This window comes from Vicia villosa, linkage group LG4 (assembly GCF_029867415.1).
Source record: "Vicia villosa cultivar HV-30 ecotype Madison, WI linkage group LG4, Vvil1.0, whole genome shotgun sequence".
Classification (NCBI taxonomy): Eukaryota; Viridiplantae; Streptophyta; class Magnoliopsida; order Fabales; family Fabaceae; genus Vicia; species Vicia villosa.
Genome location: NC_081183.1, coordinates 155,875,701 through 155,899,180, shown reverse-complemented (window position 1 = coordinate 155,899,180; position 23,480 = coordinate 155,875,701). Strand labels below are relative to the sequence as shown.

Below are 23,480 nucleotides of genomic sequence, written 5' to 3'. Positions count from 1 at the left end.
TTTTATTTGGATAAGATTGCAGAGAGTTAGTGGATTGTGTTGTGTGGATAAGATTGCATTGATGGCCTATAAATAGGTTCTCCTGGTGTTGAGAAAAAATATCATATTTTTCAGAATGTCTCTTTATAATTTTATGGTTGACACAATTGTTTACTATACGGGAACTAAGGATCCCATGAAGCTTCCAATACCTGAGGATTGCGAGAGACTTGAGGCACTGAAAAGTTGGGTGAATGAAGCATTGCCAGAAACTGATAACCGACTTGTGAGTAAAATCTCGTACCGTGAAAACTGGAGCATGGACATTGATGGAAGGATAAGTTATAATGTTGTGGAGTTGAAGTGCGATAACGATATGAAAGACATGTGGAAATCACACCGCCGTAAGATAACTAAGGGACCGATCGAGTTTGAGGTGAACCTAACAAGGTCTACTGAGGATGTTCTGAAGATGCTGGTTCGTCCAGAATCGTCTGCAAGAGTCTAATGCTTTATGTTCTATGTTGTATTATCTAATGTTATTGTTGTCATGTTTTAATGTTCTATGTTCTATGTTATCATGTTTTAATGTTAATGTTCTATATAAATAAAAGATGTTCTATATTCTAATGTTAATGTTCTATATAAATAAAATATTACATATAAATAAAAGTCACTTAATCTAAATTAACACTTGATGGTAACATAGGCGTAAGATGGTGCCAATGTTGAAGACGTCCAGCAAAACCTAACATCCAAGATGTCGCCACTTAAAGACGAAACTTCACCCAATCTAACGTGACGGGTGGCAGTGGGAAGCCTTCTTTCATATTAACCTGATTTCATAACAAAAAAATAATTAAATAAATAATTAAATAAGTAATTAAATAATTAAATAATTTAACAAACAAATAAATATATATAAAGGTTACCCGAACAAAATGATTCTTGTTGACAAGGTCAATGCAATATGTAGGAGCACTTGGAGAAAATGTTGTTGTCATGGGAAAAAAAGTCAAGCAAGGGTTACCAAGCATCACAAGAATGACGTTATACCGATTCGCTATCAAATAGCCCATCTCTGGTAGTGTCAACCATTTCTCCGGTGGTTGAAAACTTATCTATCAATAAACCACTTCTCACTTCGGATAAATTTGGACCGAACAATCTCTCATATAAGTCCTTCTTTTCTCTTAATTCCATGTCCAAGTCACGACGAACCATTGCCCAACCATCCTCACTATACCCATGCCACGATGCAACGGCTCTAAATCCACAATTACCATCTGCTACAACATTAACTATCTCGGTAAGATATGGCCTAATATGACAAGGAAACTGAAGAGTGAAATCCTGGTTCTTTGATTGTGATTGCTTCTTTGACTGTGATTGCTTCCTAGAAGTTTGTGATGCTTGCGATTGTTTTTGTGAAGATTGAGACGCCTGATCAGCATACTCAAAACCTGAAGGATCCCTATAAACATCATACCCAACTGGTTTCTTCCCTTTCCTCTTCACTCCGCCTTTAGTTTTTATTTTCTCAGGTGGTGGACACAATGAAGTTGTTGTGGGATATGCAATTTCACAAACCCTACTTTTCAATGCTCTTTTTCCAACAACATCTAGTGATTTAAACCTTCTCCACAATTCATCAATTGCATTACTCATATCAACCTCCGAACCGGCTTCCTCGTCTAAAGGCAAGTCACCTTCCATAGATAGTATCCTCCATTGAAGATGAACACTTTTTATTTGTAATGGGGTTCCAACAACAATCAATCTTCCCATCTCACAAGCACAAGTAGACCATAACTTGTTCTCATAGTACAACCACATTTTTCCCTACTATTTAACATATAATCAAGCCTCGATAACTCTTCTGCAATGCGTCTCAAAGCAGCTCTCGATACTGAACCACGCAAATTATCATAAAATGGACTAATGTGTGCGTGCTCAACCTCATAAAAACTTTTTTGTAACGAAGCTCGAATGTTACCTATTTGGATTTTTAGGTTAGAATTCATAGCTTCCCAAACTTTGACCATGTCACCAAGGCTGTTTCCTATCATCTGCTTTAGCTTCCAATGTGCAGATTCAACCCTAAAATAAACAAAGAAAGTATAAAAAATTAATAATTTAAAAATTAATACATAATAAAAATTTTAAGAATTATGACATACCGATTTGTCGTGGTGTTACCAAAATGAAGCACTCGATTAATCCATGCGCCTACAAATCTTTGCCTATGTGGGATCAACCAAGTGTTCTTCACGTAATCGAGGAAGTCATTACAAGCAAAGCATGCTTGTTCAAGATATTGCAACCGTACACCATACTCAACCTCATTACTAGCCCATACAACATCTTTCCACAATGTGCCTATTGTCTCTTGCATGTCTTTCATCACATATTCCTTGCATTTCATCCCAACATTTTTGTTAATATGAAAACGACATAGCAAGTTATGTGTCGTAGGAAAAACAACTTCAACTACTTTCATCAAAGCAAGATCTCTATCCGTCAAAATCACTTGTGGAACCACATCTTTCTTCACAAACAATTGCTTTAGCTATTCCAAGACCCAAATAAAACTCTCTGTCTGCTCACACTCCATATAAGCAAATGCAACCGCAAATGTCAACTCGGTCGATGTCATACCAACTATTTCAAACAGAGGTTGTCTATATTTGTTGGTCTTATAAGTGGCGTCCATAATCAAGACAGTAGGAAAAAGATTCAGCAACTTTACCGAATCTGGATGAGCCCAAAACATATCTCTCACAACTTCACAATCATCCCGTTTCCTACTCCAATAAACATAGTTCGCCTCCTCTATAAGCTTAAGCAAATGTTGTATCTCACTTCTTGGACCTCTTATCTCCGCTTCAATCACACTTTTATGCTTGTATATTTGCGTGATCCGAGTGACGTTCTCAGGATCTCGCTTTTGCAAGGAAATTAATATGTGTCTAGGCGGAACATGTCTCTTTGTCAAATCAGCAACATGCTGCTTCTCATCGGTTGTCAACCTACCAACAAATGAATGACCTTCTAATCTATCTGGTAAACCATGATTATGAACTCCACACTTTACATCAACCTTCCATCCAGACCCATCTTTTGCCGGAGTCGATCTGATTTTGAATGGACATGCACATCTCTTAGTAGCACTTTGAGTCTCACTTTTATCCTTATATTTTCCACCTTTATCGCACCCAAGTATCACTTTGTTACTTTTCCTCTTTTGCCTGTTTCGGTGTCTGAACGCGTGATAATAACGGTCACTTTATTGTTAATTCCAGTCTCTTTAACCCAACGGATAACTTCTTCCCGTGTGACAAATCTCTCTGAAGTTGTGAAAGCATCAGTGGTATCTATAGCTGTATCGTTTTTTCGACAAATTTGGAGCGGAACTTCCATACCTGAAAAAAATTACAAAATATCAACAAAAAAAACATTCCGGAACACATTTCCAAACTGTTCCGGTTTGTAACCATGTGTACCGGAACACTTTCCCCAACTGTTCCGGTTTGGCATTAGAAGTACCAGAACAGTTTTGAAATGTCTTCCAGGAGGAAAAAAAATGAACCGGAACAGATTTCAAAAGTCTTCCGGTTTGTAACTTTGTGAACCGGATCTCTTACCTCAAGTGTTCCGTTTTTGATGCGCGTAGGGGTGCAGATTTCAATTTTTTTTGACTTTTTGAAAAAATGGTAAAAAGTAAAATGGTAAAATGGTTATTAGTGTTTGAGGGTAAAATTGCCATTTTTAAAAAATTGTAGGGGTAGGAAGGCAAGTATAGGGGTAGGAAGTAAAATTTTTCAACAATGAATATGAAATTTGTTATGCTATAATATTATGACTAACTAATAATTCCTTTTAAAAAAGACAAACAAAATGGGGACCAAAATGATGATGAAACGGTGCTCATAAGACAAACTTGAATCCATGCACAATTTTGTCATCAAGGAAAGATTGATAGGCGCAGACAAATTACACCGAACACTCTTTAAAAAGAGAATAAAATTGGTGTAAGAATTTAACGAGGGGTGATATTTGGCGCTATAAATACGCAATAAGATATCTCTCCTTTTGCAGTATCAGAATTGAATTCAGAAAAAGATGGCAACCATTAATTTCCAAAAGTCATTCTCTCTTGTCATACTATTTTCTTTAAGTTTCTTCCTTTTGTTAGTGAATAATGTTAACTCAACCGAATCCACTTCCTTTTCCTTCACCAATTTCAACCAAAACCAAGAAAACCTCATCCTACAAGAGGATGCACTTGTTAACTCAAAAGGGATATTAGAACTCACAAAAATAGAACATGGAAACCCAGTTTCAGACTCTCTTGGTCGTGTCCTATATGCTTCACCTATTCACATTCACGACAACACCACACTTGCAAGTTTTACCACTTCCTTTTCGTTTGTCATCAAAGCACCAAACACCTTCAAAGTTGCAGATGGTCTCGCATTTTTCCTTGCCCCACCGGATACTCAGCCACAAAAACCTGGTGGATACCTAGGACTTTTCAATGACCGAGGAGCCGATAAATCTAACCAAATTGTTGCTGTTGAATTCGACACCTTTCGCAATGAATGGGATCCGGAAGATACACATATTGGTATTGATGTAAACTCTATCGAATCAGTTAAAACTACCCCTTTTGATTTGGTTTATGGAGAAAAAGCCAATGCTGTTATAACCTATCAGGCTTCCACAAAAGCTTTGACTGCTTCTTTGGTTTTCCCTTTGAGTCAAACAAGTTATATTGTTTCCGCTCGTGTTGATTTGAGGGACATTCTTCCTGAATATGTCAGGGTTGGTTTCTCAGCTACCACCGGTCTTTCTGAAGGCGTTGTTGAGACTCATGATATTATTTCTTGGTCGTTTCAGTCCATTTTGGACAACAACGACAACGACAATGTGCTTCGTGGTTCTTTGTAAAAAAAATAAGACCTGCAACAATGGTTAAAATGGTTCATGGTTCCGTGTAATCTCGAAAATAATAAGACCTGCAACAATGGTTAAAATGGTTTTTTTACTGTTAAAATTATCACTGTATAATCCATCTTGTAATAAGAGTGATGTTGATCGAATGCTGTGTTTGAATTCTATATTGATATTTATTTGTTTCACTTCACTTTACTTTTTAAGGATGTTGTTGATTTTAATCGGGTAAATAATCTATAAAGTTTATCAGTTAAAACATGTTTTAGTCGATTAATCTTCCTCAAAAATGACAACCTTGATCCCGAAAGGAAACTTTAAAACTCCTATATACTTTAATCGATAAATAGTTTTTCTAATCGATTTTAAAGCATTTCTCTTTGTCTTAATCGATTTGACCAAGGTCTTAATTGATTAGGCACGTATTTAACTTTCCAAATTGATTAGAAACATTTATGAATCAATTTCATACTTACATGGATTCGATTTAAGAGGATTTATAAAAATGAAAGAGGTTTGAAAGACTTTAGGTGTGTGTGAGATTGCCTAAGTACCTCAAAACTTACTCTTGTCCTTTTTACAATAAAATCACTCTAGAGTGTTAAGCGTCGGGTCAAACGATGATTTATATTGGCGACCGAGAAAATTAAAGCTTGATGCCAATTAGGGTGTTGGAACCTAGTCATCCCTTTTTTTAGAGTCCAAAGATCATCTTTGCTTAGATTTTTATTCCTCTCTTGTCTCTTGAGATTTTTGATATAAAACGGAGTATTCTCTGCGCGCAACTGTAGTGACTAATCCTTTTAGCTGTGTAGGACCATATAGGTGACCAAACTTTCCCTCAAGAGATTTATCACTGCTGCGTGCTCAACACAGAGATCGAACTTAGGACATCTAATTAAATTGAAAGAGACTCTGCCATCCCAAAATTTGATGATGTTATTATGCAATATATTCTTTAATTGAATTAATTGTAATTAAAATGTTTTAATGTCAAGTTGTTGAAGTTGTGAGTAAATCACTTGTTTTAAAACCATTTTACAAATTCTGGCATTTTAAATCGTCGTTTTGAATCTACTTTTAAAAGTAAAAACTATTCTCTAATATTAAATTTAAAAGATGATTGTAAATGTTTTAATACAAATCATTAAAAAGGTACACTCTCGTTGCAAAAACAAGGTAATCGCACTACTTCTTATGTTCCTGTATATATATGCAATTAACACATTGGTATGAGTCAAAACAAAAACACATTGGAATGCAATGCAAACATCTTAGCTGAAAAACATATCCGAGGTTTTTATTATTATTATTGTTTACCAAAAATCAATAACTGTTCTGAACAAGAAACTAGAAGATACCAACATATTCTCAATATAATATAATATTTTGTGTTTTGATTTACAGCAATAATTTAACAATAAATAAACATAACTATTATTAAAACATCAAAAACAAATGTGGTATGAGGGTTGTCTCTCCCAGATACAACTTCATACATAACCCAATTAAAAACTATTGTTCATACATAATCAAATTTTGTTTTTTAAATTTATTGAATAATTGATATATCTATTCTATATATAAATCAGATACATCAATTATTTAATAAATCTAAAAATTAAAATTTATTTATAATTTATTATGGAAGGAGCTTCCGTCATGAGATTTTGAGGTCGATGTAATCTCAGATTGTGCACAAAACTGTTCGCAAGCTGGACCGCATATTTTGATCGTAGCGCCGTGCTCTTTCAAGCACACAGGCATACATTGTTTGGCACAATCAGAGAGAGTTTCTGCTTCTTTAACATAGGCCATTGTTATCACCAAGCAAATCAGCAGGGTGGATATTGTTTTCTTTGATGCCACCATTGTTGAAGTTTTTCTTTCTAGCATGTATGAGATCAATACTTGATTCGTTCAATTTATATACTGAAAATCTTGCATGCAGCTTTTTCGGGAGGAAAATATATTCTTGTTGTATGCATGTGGTGAGGAGAAAAGCACGGTGATAATATGCTAAATTTCTGTATTAGCCTTTACTCATGTGGTGTAATTTTAGGTGGCTAACAAATTTAGTAGGGTACATTATTCTGGGATTTAATAATGTTCTATAAGATTTTCCTTTAAATAGAGATAGCCTAATTATAGTAGTGAATCAAATCCCATTAAATCGCTTTGTTATTTTGGGAAGAAGAGAATACCTTATTTGTTACAATTGTGCAAGAATAACTAAGTCTTAGCAATTTACCTTTTAAAGGAAGAGAAAATGTGATCTTATGAAATAGATCCTCCATGGTGGTTGACATATCTAAAAAGACCAAATCGTTCAAAGATTTCAAAATATAAAAAAGGACCAAATTGTTCGAAGATTTCAAAATAGTCCACGTCAAATAGTGGCAAATTTAAGTTAGACCTAATCCCCAATGATAGGAATAAAAATTAACGTTTTACAAAAGTCATTAAAACGGTTAATTTTGATCCTTCTCTTTAACATATTAAATGAATTTCAATTAATATTAAATTTTATAGACATGATCTATATGATAATAACTATCAATTTAACGGTGAATTTTACTATATAAATATGTTGTAAAGAGTTATCGGAGGTGTCGTAATATTAAATTACACACACACACACACACACACATATATATATATATATATATATATATATATATATATATATATATATATATATATATATATATATATATTATGGACCGACCAAAATCCCGATTGACCAAGACTCAATCCCGACTCATGTCCACTCTATTCGATACAAATATAAAAAAGTTCACATATGATGATTTGTGATCTCCAATTTTACTTACCTCTTCTTGAACTTTAAACTAACTTAGGCGTTAGGTGCTAAATATATAGGTCCACCCCCACGCCGCCATAAAGGAGATCGGAGCCAATGTTCAAGATCAACAGTTATCCATCTTTCATCATTCCAGGTTCTATCATGGAACTTGAAGATCCATTTCTAGTTCCTTCAGTAGAAATTGACTTCTTATTCCTATAATTTCTACGTTTTTAGATCCAAATTATGATTCAACAATTCGTAGACTTCTTAGGTTACCGAATCTGAAACGCATTATACTTTGATTCCAACAATCTTCACGATCCATGTTGTTTTTCAATTTCATCGCTCACAACTTCCTCAAATCTAAAATTGAGAGCACTCAAAAGTGAACACATAGATCCATAGTAGCCGATTCGCTTTGTCGCTATTTACTCCTCAATCTCCCTGTCAAGATCTCTGATCTCTTCAAGAAATCCACAGAATAATAGAAAAAAGGATTTCAAGATCTAAGGTTACATCGGAGTCTGTAGGCAATATTTGTGAAAGCTGCGTCGAAGCCTCGCAATGTACTATAAGACCTAGTTGCGCCCACGGTCCCCATCACTACAAGGGTACCTTCCAGGGAGATGTTGAAAGATACCACAAGTTTGAAGTTAATGGCGCTCGGGAGTTGCACGTTTGTAGTTAACGTTGAGAATCGATCTAGTACCAGAGTGTGACTTAGGGATACCACGGAATGTTCTCTCGAGGGTTCAAGGTAAGATGACTGACAAGATATGTTCCCCACAGAAGCACCTCAGATCTCCTTGGGGTAGATACTCACTCTATAACTGGAAGGAAGTCAGGTTCCTTTAGCTTGGTAATTGTCAAGCTCCTCACTGAAGCATCAGACAGAACAATTTGAAGAGCCTAAGAATCAACGGTCGGCCTCGAACCACACTCCCCAGAGCATCTCACCTTCTAAACACGCATCAGTAGACAAATGCTAGATCAAGATACCTCCGACATCGTCTGATCAAAGAAGGCGCTTTAACGCGCAAAGTTCGTCCAGCCTAGAGTTTCAATAAAGACAACAAACGCATACCTCAAACACCATCCAACCAAAGGGACACTTCGGAGCTCATAGAATACTCAACCCGACCATCCAGGAGAAAGGAAATCATCAAAGATCCCAAACTTTATTCGCACAATTCTAAGTCACCGAAGAAGGTTATCTACCTCACTGATTCTTTATTTATTTGTAGCGAATTCAATTCATTATTAAGATGAAAATGTATATATTATGTATCTCTTTATTTCTCTATTGTATGCTTCTTTGTCCCTTTTTCTGCTAGAAAGCCGAAACAGGAGAACAAATATAAAGCACGTGAATACGTTTCTGATACGGGCTTAATGCACTTTTGCAATTTTGACATGACTTACGAGTATTCTGAGCTCATTGTGCACCCTATGCGAACTTAGCGCATTTCTGCGATTCCGATATACCTAAAAGCATACTTTGAGCTTGATTGTATACTCGATACAGACTTAGCACATTTATGAAATTCCGATATGGCTTAAACACAATTCGAATCCAATTGCGTATTTGATACAGACTTAACTTATTGGTGTGATTCTGATACGAATCGAATACACACCTCACATTCGAGGTTAACTAATCATAATTATGCATAGCTGGCGCACCTTTCCCCTCAAATCTAGAAAATCCTAAGGCGTGGGTCGTGGACCATGGAGACGCCCACCTCGATCTGAACCAAGCCTCCAGGGAAAGGACGATGATCCTAGCCTTGGTAGGGGAACATTTCTCTGTGACACGAGTCACAATGAAAAATACAATTATACAACATCAATCTCGCCGATCACGGGCATCGCTCGGGAAGCACAAACAAATTGTCAAATGCAATATATGTATATTTAAAGTAATACACTACTTGTACAACAAACACTAAAAACAACGATCTAATATAGCAAACAAAAATGATAGTTAACATCAGTCGGTATCATGAGTTGAAAAAGTACAAGAAAATTCCAGAGGAATACCTGCCATCTTATTGCAATCAAATACCTCGCTTTTTTCGCCACCAAAAAATATTCCACCATCACCAATGAACACCGATGGTTCATCCTCATGGATAAGTACAAAGGTAGCAAGCTTAAGCTAATGATGATGTTTACCGTCCTGAAGTGCAGCAACCTCAGGGGAACAATCCTTAGAAACAGACTCATGACCAGATGTCACGATGGGAGCAATTTGCTTTAGGCATGACCACCTGGGCACATGAGGCTTCACCAAATTCATATATCAACCCTCCCAAATTCGGAGAAGAGTGCCTGAGTTTCTATGATGCTAACAGATAGTATGATCCGGTCCCAAACCTGAGGGACATGTTGCCCACTATAGAAGCTATGGAAACCTACTTTATGGAACATGATCAGGCCTTGGAAAATCGGTGAGCAAAGATAAGGACTCTTGAGCTTGGAACGATCAGCAATACCAAGAATACATGGCATAACTGCGCGATTTCTACCACCCAAATGATAGTCTCTAGTTCAACAGCACAAGTTTCATTTTGTTTATTTTTTTGTTGATTTCTTTTATGTACGAGTGTATAACTAATACTGAGGGGAGCTCCAGAAATTGCTTCACCCTAAGTTTTGTAATGGTTTGTCTTCCATGATTAATGAATTTTTTGTGCTTGCTTCTTTTTCAGTTTTGAATTACTACATTGCCATTGAATAGAAAAGAAGTCGCAAGAAAAATAAGAAAGAGGAGAAAATTAAGTGATCAAGATTGAAGTTCTTAGAAGAGTGATGATTGATGAAGAAAAGGGATACCATTGCTTGTACTAAATCTCTAGATACTTAAACAATGATGGTTGATCCCAAATATGTCCATGGTTTACTTATTTCTTTTTATGACATTATCCATGCATTTGTAATATCTAAATTTTACATTTTTTTCAGTTCAATTATTTGATCTGATAAACACACATTGAGGCGGTTATTTCTAAAAACTATGCGGCCTTTTAAACCTCCCGTGTATGCTAATGAATGTCCATTTTTAATCACTTTGAGTCTTAACATGTTATTTTCAACAACAAAAATATGGTAAAAATATAGGACCAGAGAGAAGTAAAATTCTCTCCACCCAATGAGAGAAAGGGTGATATGAAAGGAGGAAGATAAAAGAAGGATAAATAGGCATCTGACTTCTAAGGCTTAAGCCTACTTTTCCAAAATTATCATACCCTGACATAAGCCACGATACAACTTGTAAAGTCCTCAGATATGTGTGTATAGATATGTTCTGATTGATTTTATAGATAACTTACAAATTCATTGATTTTTACATATGTATGTTGATTGACTGAAATCTCTTGCAATTGAGTGCATAATAGTGAGCAAAGAGAAAAATGATGAGTATATGTGTTGAATGAATTGATCTTGATTGAATGAAACAAAGTAGGAGTGAAAGTCTCGATCAGCAAAAGCAAGTAACATTCAATTAGTAAAGTTTGTAGTTTAATTTTGACAAAGTTTCAATGTGCAGACAGGTTATTTAAGGACAAGCAACAGTTCAAGTTTGGGGTTGTGATGGCGGGCTAACAGTGCACATCATTTAGCAAGAAAAATCGTCGAATTATGACAAAATATGATAAAGTTAGAAGCATTTAAGTGAAAAAAAATCACTTTTGGATGAAGAAAAGCACTTAGTGAAGAAAAGGTGAAAAAAAAGAAAAAACATGTTGAAAGTCATTAGATTTAACACGTTTGCGCCACCAGCTAACACGCTCACATCATATCACAATGCGGCCGTGTAGGAGTAATGATTTGGCAACGCGCCCGCGTTGCTGAGTAGCGCGCCCATGTTGCAGCTTTTTGCTAACACATGCTTTGACTGCTAGTCAAAAAGAAAAGAGAGGAATTTTTAGAGGTTCGATCTCCAATGCGAGAAAGTGACGATAAAGTGTGATAGCTTAAAATAGTTACGTATTAAATATCTTTTAAGTCAATTTACATTTATACGGCAGTTGAACCGTTAATTTTACCAAAACAGTTCAACTAAGTTATCGAGTATCAGTCTCAATCATTAACTATAAAATATTATACACCAGTCATAAATTATAAGTTATCAACTAACTTATCAACCAACCGTTATTGAAAACTCACTTTAATTTAAAATCTAATTAATTATTTGGGTTAAATATACAAACCCCCCTTGTAATGTTAGCGAGTTTTGATTTTAGCCCCTGGTAAAGTTTTTTTTGTAAAACTTCCCTCGTAATATCTAGATTCTCTCGTTATAGCCCCTGAATGTACAATTTCAGCTCAGATTCCAATTTTCAATGACATGGCAGTCTAGCTGGATATTTATTTTATTTTTTATTAATTTTTTTATAGCCACGTGGAATTCTTAATTTTGTCAATTTTTTTATTTATTCCTTTTTACTTTTTTTTTTAAAAACGATTTTTATTAATATTTATCAAAAATTATTTTTTTAAATTATTATTATTAAGACATTAAGACATATATTAATTTTGTCCTAACTCCAACCCACTTAGTGTCCAAATATATTCAGCTTAAAACACTAAATAGGAATTTGCTTTATAAACACTAGCTTCATTGTTCTCACAAACGATGTGGGACTTCTTTCTGTCCCATTTCTTCACCACCAGCTTGATAAACACAAGTTCATCATAAGAATCATTAAGCCATTGGGTAAGTATGGAGTCTTGACAGCTGTTACCATTCTTAGGCTCCTCAATTCTTCCATTGTGGCCCTGCAGATTCATAAAATACATATAAAACTTAATACATCAAGAACAGGTGTTGAGATTGAAAACATTATTCAAACACATATCTAGACAAAGCACATACTAAATATACAAAATCTACAAAATCTACAAGAACATGTTCATTAATCCAACCCACTTTTTTCTCACCCCTGTGGTGCTCATTGTGTTGTCAAAAACAGGTAGCGCAGTTGCTAATTGAGACTTTCGGTATGAGGTGCTGCATCACTAAAAATCAAACACATATCTCGCTAACATTACTTTCCATAACATGTATACATAATAGTATCAATGAAACAATTCATATGCATAGACCAAAATCTAATAAATAAACTCATCGATAACAAAATAAATAATTTATTAATATGATATATTAAAGACCTGAAGTTACTGGTAGTAAGGTGTGAATGTGATTGCAAGAATAAATAGTATTAAGTAAATTAAACACAAACATTAGAAGCAATGTTTGGTTTTGAATGTGGTTCAGGGAATGTAGTACATGCTTGGGATGTTAACTGGTTGAAGAATAAAGAAACAAACTGAATGAGAAACAATGATGAATGGTAGTACATGCTTGGGATGTTAACTGGTTGAAGAATATGAAGTAATATTAAATGAAGTTTGGTTGGTTATGTTATGGGAACAACATGGACTATTGCATGAAGTAATATTAAAGTCCCACATCGTTTCCTAAATAGTAAACATTAGTGTTTATAAAGCCAACAGCATGGACTATTAAATTAAAAACAACTTGACACTAGATGGGCCACAAGCCCAATTTGTTTTATATTAAATTTTGATTCAAATAATTTAAAATTTAAAAAAAGAATTAATTCGTTAATGAAAAAATGAAATAAATTAAAAATTAATAAAATAAAAAACTTGAATTTATTTATTTAAAAAAATATTACAAAAAAAAAGTTTAAGAAAAATAAATAAAAAAAATATTCCATGTGGATTTAAAATTAATAAAAAAATAAAAAAAATGCCATGTAGACTGCCACGTTAGAAAGAATAAGGAATCTTGAGTGAAATAGTGAGTTTGGGGGCCTAAGAGATGGAATCTAGATATTACGAGGGGGACTTAAAAAAAAATTTTTTTACAGGGGGCTAAAACGAATATCGCTAACATTACAGGGGGTTTGTATATTTAACCCTAATTATTTTGGTTTATATTCGTTACCAAATTATTTTATAAATCGAATACCATAATTGATATGAAAGATAATGTTGAAAAAAACCTGCAATTTGAATATTCAGTACACATTCTTTTTATTTAAACATCTTACCAACAATAAAATAATCTCGCAATATGTTCTACTTGATGTGCATAAACAACATGTTATCACCATGGAGTCTAACACTATTCCAAAAAATAACTTTATCTTGATCCAAATGAAAAAATTTCTAATTGCTATCACGAAAGGCTACAAAAGTAATAAAAAATTATCAGTTTCAAAAGATTAAAAGATAAATCTTCCCTTTACTATCATGAAAGGTTAAAAAATTCCCATTTACTATTTTCTGACCTTTTTCTAGGTGTGTTAAAGAGACTAAAAATACCAAAACTATATACTTCAGATATATTTAATAATAATATTAATTTATGATGAGTTTTTACCACTTCATAAAAGTTAAACACAATTTAATTATTTATAGAAGAGCATGGACTTTATACACTATAAAGAGACCAAATCTTATTCTAATTCTTACACTCAAAGAGAAAATAATATGGCAGAAATTATAAAGATTGTCTATGCTATTCTATTTATTTCCATAGTTCTTGCTGCAGCAACAATGGATGATGGTGTGCCACACTTTTCATTTTTTTCAAAATTCTTTCTTCCCTTTCCAATTTTAATTTATCATGTTTTACTAACTTATTATTTTATTTATTTTTACAATACAGATTACTATGAACCACCTTGTAAAACTGAGACTGATTGTCAACCATCTTGGAACATTTATTTTGTTGTTAAGTGTGTTGATAATTTATGCAAATGGATTAAACTCAAGGGTATGCCTGTACAGCCTTTTATTTAATAAGTTATTTGACCAGACTTTGGAGACTACAAAGACACTCTACAAAAGAGAGAATAAGTTATTGTCCTAGCAAAATAAATGGTCAATATACATTGTGATCAAATGTTCCATGAAATGTTATTTAATCATTGTATTGGCACCAATAAATTTATTTTTAATTTCATAAACCTTGCCTTTATGATTTTGTGCTCTATGATGATGGTAGACTTTATTATACAGACTTTTATTTAAATTGTCTATTTCTCTCCTAATTTTATAAATTTAGAGTTTTAAAATTTTAAAATGCAATTTAGACATTTCAACTATATTAGCACCCAACAATTATTCTTCATATATACTTCTAAGTTCAAACTCATTCATAATAAAAATAAATTAAATGCAAAATTGGAGAGAGGGGAGAGGAATAAACATTATCTACATGAAAAAGAAAAATAAATAAAATAACGAAATAAAAGAAATAAAAATAATAAAATAAAAATAAAGGAAAGATTAAAAAGTGTAAATACTCATGAATAAATGTTATAAAAAGTTGTTGTATTTTTTTATTTTCTGTTTTTATGATTTTTGAATATACAAGGAGTAAAAAGAGAATCCAATGATACCCGGGCATAAAGTAGTCAAAACATGTGTAATGATGCTAATATTTTTTTGAACAATCTTATTAAGTGTTATATATTCTCATCAACTATTAAATAATAAATAGTCTTATAAAGTTAAAAATCTATCTTTTGCCAACTAAGAGAAAAAGAGAGGCGCCAATTGGCGATTGCACTATAAAAATAAAGGGAGGCGCTAATTGAATTGGCGATTCCATATAGTTTAGTCAAACATGCAGTCGTCAATTCCATTGACGACACCACTATATTTTTAAAAGGCAACGCCAATTCATATGACGCCTGCACTTCGTTCTAATTTTTTTTGAAAGTGGGGTAGATTGAGAATATTTTTAAAACATGAGTTATTTTGGGAATAAAAGTGAAAAATTGGGTTATTTGAGTAAAAAAATTCACAATGATCAAGCTCGTGCCAGTTATATCCTCTACAGTTAGTTATTCTCACTAACTAACTCTCAACAAACTCGCAACTAACTAATGTAGGTTAATTATGATTAACAAATATAAAGATTATATCAATGGTGAAGTTAGCTTGCTATGCTAGTAACTGTACCAACTATGTCTAGTCTGCATGCTTAGTACCCCCTCAAGTTAGAGAAGTTGTTAATCTTTTCTAGATTGCCTTGAAGATTGCTAAATGACCCTACATGGAATGACTTAGTCAAAATGTCAGCCACTTGATCTTTTGATGCAATAGAAGCAAATGAAGAACTTCTGCTTGTACCTTATCTCTTACCACATGACAATTGGTTTCTATATGCTTGGTTCTCTAATGGAAAATTGGGTTTTTTGCTATATGAATTGATAACTTGTTGTCACAGTAAATCACAAAATGAGAAAGGTGATTGATGTGAAAATCTTGATGAGATTGAAGAAGGTCAAGGGACTAATTTGAGGTTGGTTGATCAATTCGATTTAATCAATCAGGGTCAAGGCGGTGATTTCAGAATCCACAGAAATGGTGTCATGAGATTCTGTGATCGAGTGTGTGTTCAAGATGTTCCAGAACTTAAGAAGAATATTCTTGAGGAAAGACACCGAAGTGGTCTGAGTATTCATCCGAATGTTATGAAGATGTATCAAAACTTGAGGAAGATATTTTGGTGGCCTGGAATGAAGAAGGAAGTTGTTGAATTCGTGTATGTGTGTTTGACTTGCCAGAAGTCTAAAGTTGAGCATCAGAAGCCGTTATGTTTGATGCAACAGTTGTCTATTCCTGAGTGGAAATGGGTAAGCATTTGGATGGATTTTGTGTCTGGGTTACCGAGAACAATGAAGAGTTAGGATACTATTTGGGTTATTGTGGATATGTTTACTAAATTGGTTCATTTTATTCTAATTCAACTTAACTATCCATTGGAGAAGTTAGCATAATTGTATATTGAGAAAATTGTTTATTTACATGGAATTCTATCCAGTATTGTATCTGACCGAGATCTGAGGTTTACGTCGGGGTTCTGGGAGAGTTTGTAGAAAGCTTTGGGTACGAATTTGCGTTTGAGTTTTGCTTATCATCTGCACACAAATGGACAGACAGAGAGGACTATCTATTCCTTATAAGACTTGTTAAGAACTTGTATGCTAGAACAGAGGTGCTTGGGATAGCTTTTTTTCATTGATTGAGTTTACCTACAACAACATTTTCTATTCGAGTATTGGAATGACACCGTTTGAGGCGTTGTATGGTAGATGTAACACCCCAAATCTATCCAACGTTATATTTAAATCAGAATGCGGAAATTTCAAACATTAAACATGAGGCATTACATTCTCAACTTATTCCAACAAACAACCAACCTATATTTGCTTTATTATGATACATAGCATTCGGCGTTCACAACTTATAAATCATATACAACTTTACCCAACTAAAATCAAAACTTCAATTTATAATTATTCAAGAATTATTGTAATAACAACAATTAGAAACAATTTCAACAACAAATAATAACAACTATTCATCATCTTATAATAACAACAACATGACCGACATAAACAATCATAATCCCATCCCGAGTGCTACGTATCAGAGCAAGACACCAATCGACTAACAGCAACTAAAGACTTCATAAAGTTACTTCGCTTCCACAACTATTCTTGAGTACCTGCTCAATTACCCATAATAGGTAACATCATTACAGAAGGGGTGAGATATCATACAATATAAACAGGTGTATGATAAACAGTATATTAGATTAGGATTATACAAATTCTACCACTTTACATAGCAATTATACAACAACGAGTAAGCGACTTAAATCAGTACAACTTACTAGCAACAACAACTTAGTAACAACAACTTAATAACAACAACTTAATAATAATAACTTAGTAACAACAACTTAATAACAACAACATAATAACAACAACTTAGTAACAACAACTTAGTAACAACAACTTAATAACAACAACTTAATAACAACAACATAAACAACTTAGTAACAACGACTTGATCACAACAACAACTTAACAGTAATGACAACCTAACAACAATAACAACTTAATGGCAATCATAACTTATAACCAACAATAACTTAATCACAAAAGCAACTTATAACCACATCAACTTATATCAAACGACAATTTATCAGATAGCAACAACAACAACAACACGATAACAACTTAAACATCGACAACAACAACAACGGTAACAACTTAAACATCAATAATAACAACAACGGTAACAACTTAAACATCAACAACAGCTCAGACATACAAATCGAATGTGACTCAACTATGCAAATGCATGTGGTACCATTTGGAGTAAAACTCCCAACTTAAACATATGCCAGGTTATCGAGGCATTTCAACTTAAACAGGTGCCGTCAAGGCCAACTTAAACAGGTGCCGTCAAGGCCAACTTAAACATTTTGCCAATCCAGGCCAACGTAATATGCAAATGTATGCATGCAACAATAACAACAACTACAACGTCACAACACAACAATGCAACAACCGCAACCAACTTAATCAACCTTGGTCATAAGACCTGCAACTTAATCAACGCATCATCAATAACTTAAACAACATTGGTCATAAGACCTGCAACTTAATCAACGTATCAACAACAACCAGAACAACAACAACGAAAACAACAACTTAAACATGCATCAATTGCATCAACTTAATCATTACAAAACAGCCCCTAAACATCTAGGTACTAATTCTTCAATTTATTAATTAATCTACTACCAACAATTCTTATCATTATAATTCCAATTCTACTATTCGTTAATTCTATTATCAATTCCAATTATGCTACTAATTCAGCCTGCTACATATATCATCGTTATTACTACTGCTATTTCTCCTTCACACCAATTCCATCTTCATACAACTTAATCCATTAACTACATATCTCATCACTAAGAATCATCACTATAATTTCCACTAATTAAATTAATCAATTCCAAATATTCTAATTAATTTAAACCAATTTCTTCACTAATAATAATTATAATTCTTCTCAAGTTAATCCTAATAAGGCTTGATTCCAACAACCAACATAAAACATCAACAGCCAGAAATCAAAACATATTTCTAAAACTCGTATAGCACGCGCCGCGAACACCACAAAAACCTTCAGTTTGCGCCACGTCCAAACCTTGGCGCTTACCTGCGCTGACAGCATCTTCCAACAAAATTAAAACTCAATTTTCTTCCTTCGATTCCAGTACAATTCAATTTTGACCATCACAGGAACATAGCAATATTATAGTTATACTCCACCAACATCTAGCAATTTTCTACAACTAATTCCTCAATAATAATAATTATACACCCTAGGTTAATTTCCCACAACCATTAATTGAACTTTTATAACCTTATTCACCGACGTCAATCAATTTCAACATTCAACAATACAATCACAACACACAAAACAAAGGCAATCATACAACCATAACCCTCACATATCATTCATCATAATCCCGTTTATAGAGCTAGAACCCCACCCTTACCTTTGGATTGGAGATTCCTCTACTTTCCCGGTTGCCATAGCTTATGCCGCCGCTTCCAACTTTTCTCCGAAAATCTTTTCTAACAACGTGCAGAGACGCACCAAAAACCTGTTCGGAACTCGTTTTGTCAGACGGACTTAAAATCATCAAAACGAAAATCGCTCCGGTCAGAAGTTACCTCGACGAGTCTGGAACGCTGTGTCCAAGAACCGCGACGATCCAACGGTTGGATCGGGAGAAACATTTGTTTTGCTAAGGTGTCTCACCACAGAAACTTGCTGCGAAAATTGGACTTCCCCTGGCTTTTATCTTCCGCCATGTCTCTCTTCTTCACCTCTCCTCCAAACCCTTATTTTCTTCGTACAGTACAACAAAAACCTATTTCTTTTCTTTTTCTTTATTTTCCAAATAATCCAAATAACTCCTATAACTCTTATTGGGCCAATCATTCACACTTCCTCATTGCTATTTACCACACACTAATCCAACCCAATTCACTTAAATCAATTAGTCCAATAAATAAATCATATTATTCTTACTATTATCCTCCAATTAAACCGACTAAATAAATCCGACTTAAACTTAATATCTTCGATCAGCATAACAATCCAATTTCAGCTAAATCCAATAAATAATTCCTTCCATAATTTAAATAACTAATTAATTAAATTCGGGGCGTTACAACTCTCCCCCACTTAGAATATTTTCGTCCTCGAAAATCTATCCGACATAATCATCCTGACACCTCACGCTTCAGCTGCGCAACTCTGATCATCCAACCTTAGTTCACTGTCCTCATTAAAGTTCCTGCCAACTTATATGATTCACAAGCTTCAACCAAGTTTCATTCACATCCATCACTTTACACACCATTAAGATAGTAAGATAAGTACATAACATCCAATACAATTCCGTCTACTATTAACAAGAGATTAAGGGTGATCAGTTCCTCAATTTGTCAATAGTTAGCCGACAATCATGATGAAGTATAACCCATCATTACTAAACTATAATAGCGCACTTTATCACTTGGCTCAAGTCACCTGAGCATAACGTCCAAGAATTCACTCCATAGTTTCCTCGACGCACGCAGCACAACACAATTCTTAAATATCTTCTAATACAGAAACGTCACTATACCAAGTATAATCCAAATCACTTTGCTCCACGAAAATTTATTCAAGTAGAGAACTTAAACAATGTCAATAAATCCTTAGTCTTATAACTTCACTGATCTCCACAATCTCGCATTTTATCGTATTCTAATCACGATCTCAACATCGTCATCTCATCATTCGGCTAGCGACAAAACTTCCAAAATTTTCTTCTAGTTGACTCTGCAATCCACTTATATGATCCAACAACAAAACCTGTAACAACTCATCTTTAATTCATCATCCAAACGTCGACGTCACGAGCAATAAAATTCCACTGACAACTTCGCAATTCACCAGCACCGCTGAAACATCGCAGCCTTTTAAAATTCTAACAAAAAGCACTCAACTGCCAACACAAATATCTCCCTCGATACAGACCTTCCTAATACAAAATGATATACTAAACTGAAGGGAATTTCATGTAGATTCCAGAAATTCAAGAATCGCTTAAATCCGAGTTACGAGTAAAAAGTTATCACTTGTATAACATGGCTGGTCAAGGAATCCCGTATACCAGTCTGTACTAAATTCAGCATCAGACCCAAAACTTCAAACGCATCTTTCTCCCTCGTCGAAAACATGTAGCAGACAAAGTTTATATGAAAACTGTAGGGAATTTCGCAAGCTTTCCGAAAAGTCCAGAATCGTCTCCATCGGAGTTACGAGCGAAAAGTTATCACCTGATTAGTGAAGGCTGTTCCATAAATACGAAAATACAGATTGGAAGTGATAAACATGGGTTCTACCTTTCTCCCTTGCTTCCAAAAATTCCCAACCATCCTCACCGGCATAAAAATCCGCATCGACTCATCCAAACAATTCCTAACTTCGCTTGGTTTGACTTCGAACGGTTAACTCCCAAGAGTATCTTCTAATTAATCCAACCTCTCGTGCAACGACAAGTCACAGTTATTCCATCTCAAGGATACATCAACTCTACCGCGACATTAAAATCTTAAATCCGTGCTTCCTTCAAAATTGGAAAAATCATGCCATCTCGCCAATACTCGCACTTATGCAATTCCTATTACACCGAAACATCTAAGAGAAGCGCTAGCTTCTCCCCCACTTGGCTTCAAGCCCACTCCTACAAACAAACGACTAGAAAACAAACAAGTACCGACAGTGTTGTACACACTTGTCGCGTACCAAGGGATAAATAACATTATACACACTGGCCGGACAGACCGACCTGCTCTGATACCACTAATGTAACACCCCAAATCTATCCAACGTTATATTTAAATCAGAATGCGGAAATTTCAAACATTAAACATGAGGCATTACATTCTCAACTTATTCCAACAAACAACCAACCTATATTTGCTTTATTATGATACATAGCATTCGGCGTTCACAACTTATAAATCATATACAACTTTACCCAACTAAAATCAAAACTTCAATTTATAATTATTCAAGAATTATTGTAATAACAACAATTAGAAACAATTTCAACAACAAATAATAACAACTATTCATCATCTTATAATAACAACAACATGACCGACATAAACAATCATAATCCCATCCCGAGTGCTACGTATCAGAGCAAGACACCAATCGACTAACAGCAACTAAAGACTTCATAAAGTTACTTCGCTTCCACAACTATTCTTGAGTACCTGCTCAATTACCCATAATAGGTAACATCATTACAGAAGGGGTGAGATATCATACAATATAAACAGGTGTATGATAAACAGTATATTAGATTAGGATTATACAAATTCTACCACTTTACATAGCAATTATACAACAACGAGTAAGCGACTTAAATCAGTACAACTTACTAGCAACAACAACTTAGTAACAACAACTTAATAACAACAACTTAATAATAATAACTTAGTAACAACAACTTAATAACAACAACATAATAACAACAACTTAGTAACAACAACTTAGTAACAACAACTTAATAACAACAACTTAATAACAACAACATAAACAACTTAGTAACAACGACTTGATCACAACAACAACTTAACAGTAATGACAACCTAACAACAATAACAACTTAATGGCAATCATAACTTATAACCAACAATAACTTAATCACAAAAGCAACTTATAACCACATCAACTTATATCAAACGACAATTTATCAGATAGCAACAACAACAACAACACGATAACAACTTAAACATCGACAACAACAACAACGGTAACAACTTAAACATCAATAATAACAACAACGGTAACAACTTAAACATCAACAACAGCTCAGACATACAAATCGAATGTGACTCAACTATGCAAATGCATGTGGTACCATTTGGAGTAAAACTCCCAACTTAAACATATGCCAGGTTATCGAGGCATTTCAACTTAAACAGGTGCCGTCAAGGCCAACTTAAACAGGTGCCGTCAAGGCCAACTTAAACATTTTGCCAATCCAGGCCAACGTAATATGCAAATGTATGCATGCAACAATAACAACAACTACAACGTCACAACACAACAATGCAACAACCGCAACCAACTTAATCAACCTTGGTCATAAGACCTGCAACTTAATCAACGCATCATCAATAACTTAAACAACATTGGTCATAAGACCTGCAACTTAATCAACGTATCAACAACAACCAGAACAACAACAACGAAAACAACAACTTAAACATGCATCAATTGCATCAACTTAATCATTACAAAACAGCCCCTAAACATCTAGGTACTAATTCTTCAATTTATTAATTAATCTACTACCAACAATTCTTATCATTATAATTCCAATTCTACTATTCGTTAATTCTATTATCAATTCCAATTATGCTACTAATTCAGCCTGCTACATATATCATCGTTATTACTACTGCTATTTCTCCTTCACACCAATTCCATCTTCATACAACTTAATCCATTAACTACATATCTCATCACTAGGAATCATCACTATAATTTCCACTAATTAAATTAATCAATTCCAAATATTCTAATTAATTTAAACCAATTTCTTCACTAATAATAATTATAATTCTTCTCAAGTTAATCCTAATAAGGCTTGATCCCAACAACCAACATAAAACATCAACAGCCAGAAATCAAAACATATTTCTAAAACTCGTATAGCACGCGCCGCGAACACCACAAAAACCTTCAGTTTGCGCCACGTCCAAACCTTGGCGCTTACCTGCGCTGACAGCATCTTCCAACAAAATTAAAACTC

At 34.2% G+C, this 23,480-nt stretch overlaps 3 protein-coding genes and 1 long non-coding RNA gene across 4 annotated transcripts; 1 reads left to right on the top strand and 3 right to left on the bottom strand.

The window, feature by feature from the left end:
• Positions 1 to 749: 749 nt before the first annotated feature.
• On the bottom strand, positions 750 to 1,695 carry LOC131598146 (uncharacterized). Its single transcript, XM_058870776.1, has 2 exons — positions 1,036 to 1,695; positions 750 to 815 (listed from the first exon to the last, which is right to left on the bottom strand). The coding sequence occupies exons 1-2, from the start codon at positions 1,693 to 1,695 to the stop codon at positions 750 to 752; spliced, it is 726 nt and encodes a 241-aa protein (XP_058726759.1).
• Positions 1,696 to 2,548: 853 nt separating this feature from the next.
• On the bottom strand, positions 2,549 to 3,516 carry LOC131598145 (protein FAR1-RELATED SEQUENCE 5-like). The gene is made up of 3 exons (XM_058870775.1): positions 3,483 to 3,516; positions 3,206 to 3,401; positions 2,549 to 3,113 (listed from the first exon to the last, which is right to left on the bottom strand). The coding sequence occupies exons 1-3, from the start codon at positions 3,514 to 3,516 to the stop codon at positions 2,549 to 2,551; spliced, it is 795 nt and encodes a 264-aa protein (XP_058726758.1).
• A 545-nt stretch (positions 3,517 to 4,061) lies between these two features.
• Positions 4,062 to 5,081, top strand: LOC131600038 (lectin B4-like). Its single transcript, XM_058872271.1, has one exon. It carries the CDS (start codon positions 4,102 to 4,104, stop codon positions 4,927 to 4,929), a length of 828 nt encoding a protein of 275 aa, XP_058728254.1. The 5' UTR covers positions 4,062 to 4,101; the 3' UTR covers positions 4,930 to 5,081.
• Positions 5,082 to 11,869: 6,788 nt separating this feature from the next.
• Positions 11,870 to 13,268, bottom strand: LOC131600037 (uncharacterized). Its single transcript, XR_009282981.1, has 3 exons — positions 12,917 to 13,268; positions 12,675 to 12,763; positions 11,870 to 12,523 (listed from the first exon to the last, which is right to left on the bottom strand). It is a non-coding gene; the product is annotated as an uncharacterized LOC131600037 (long non-coding RNA).
• Positions 13,269 to 23,480: the final 10,212 nt, after the last annotated feature.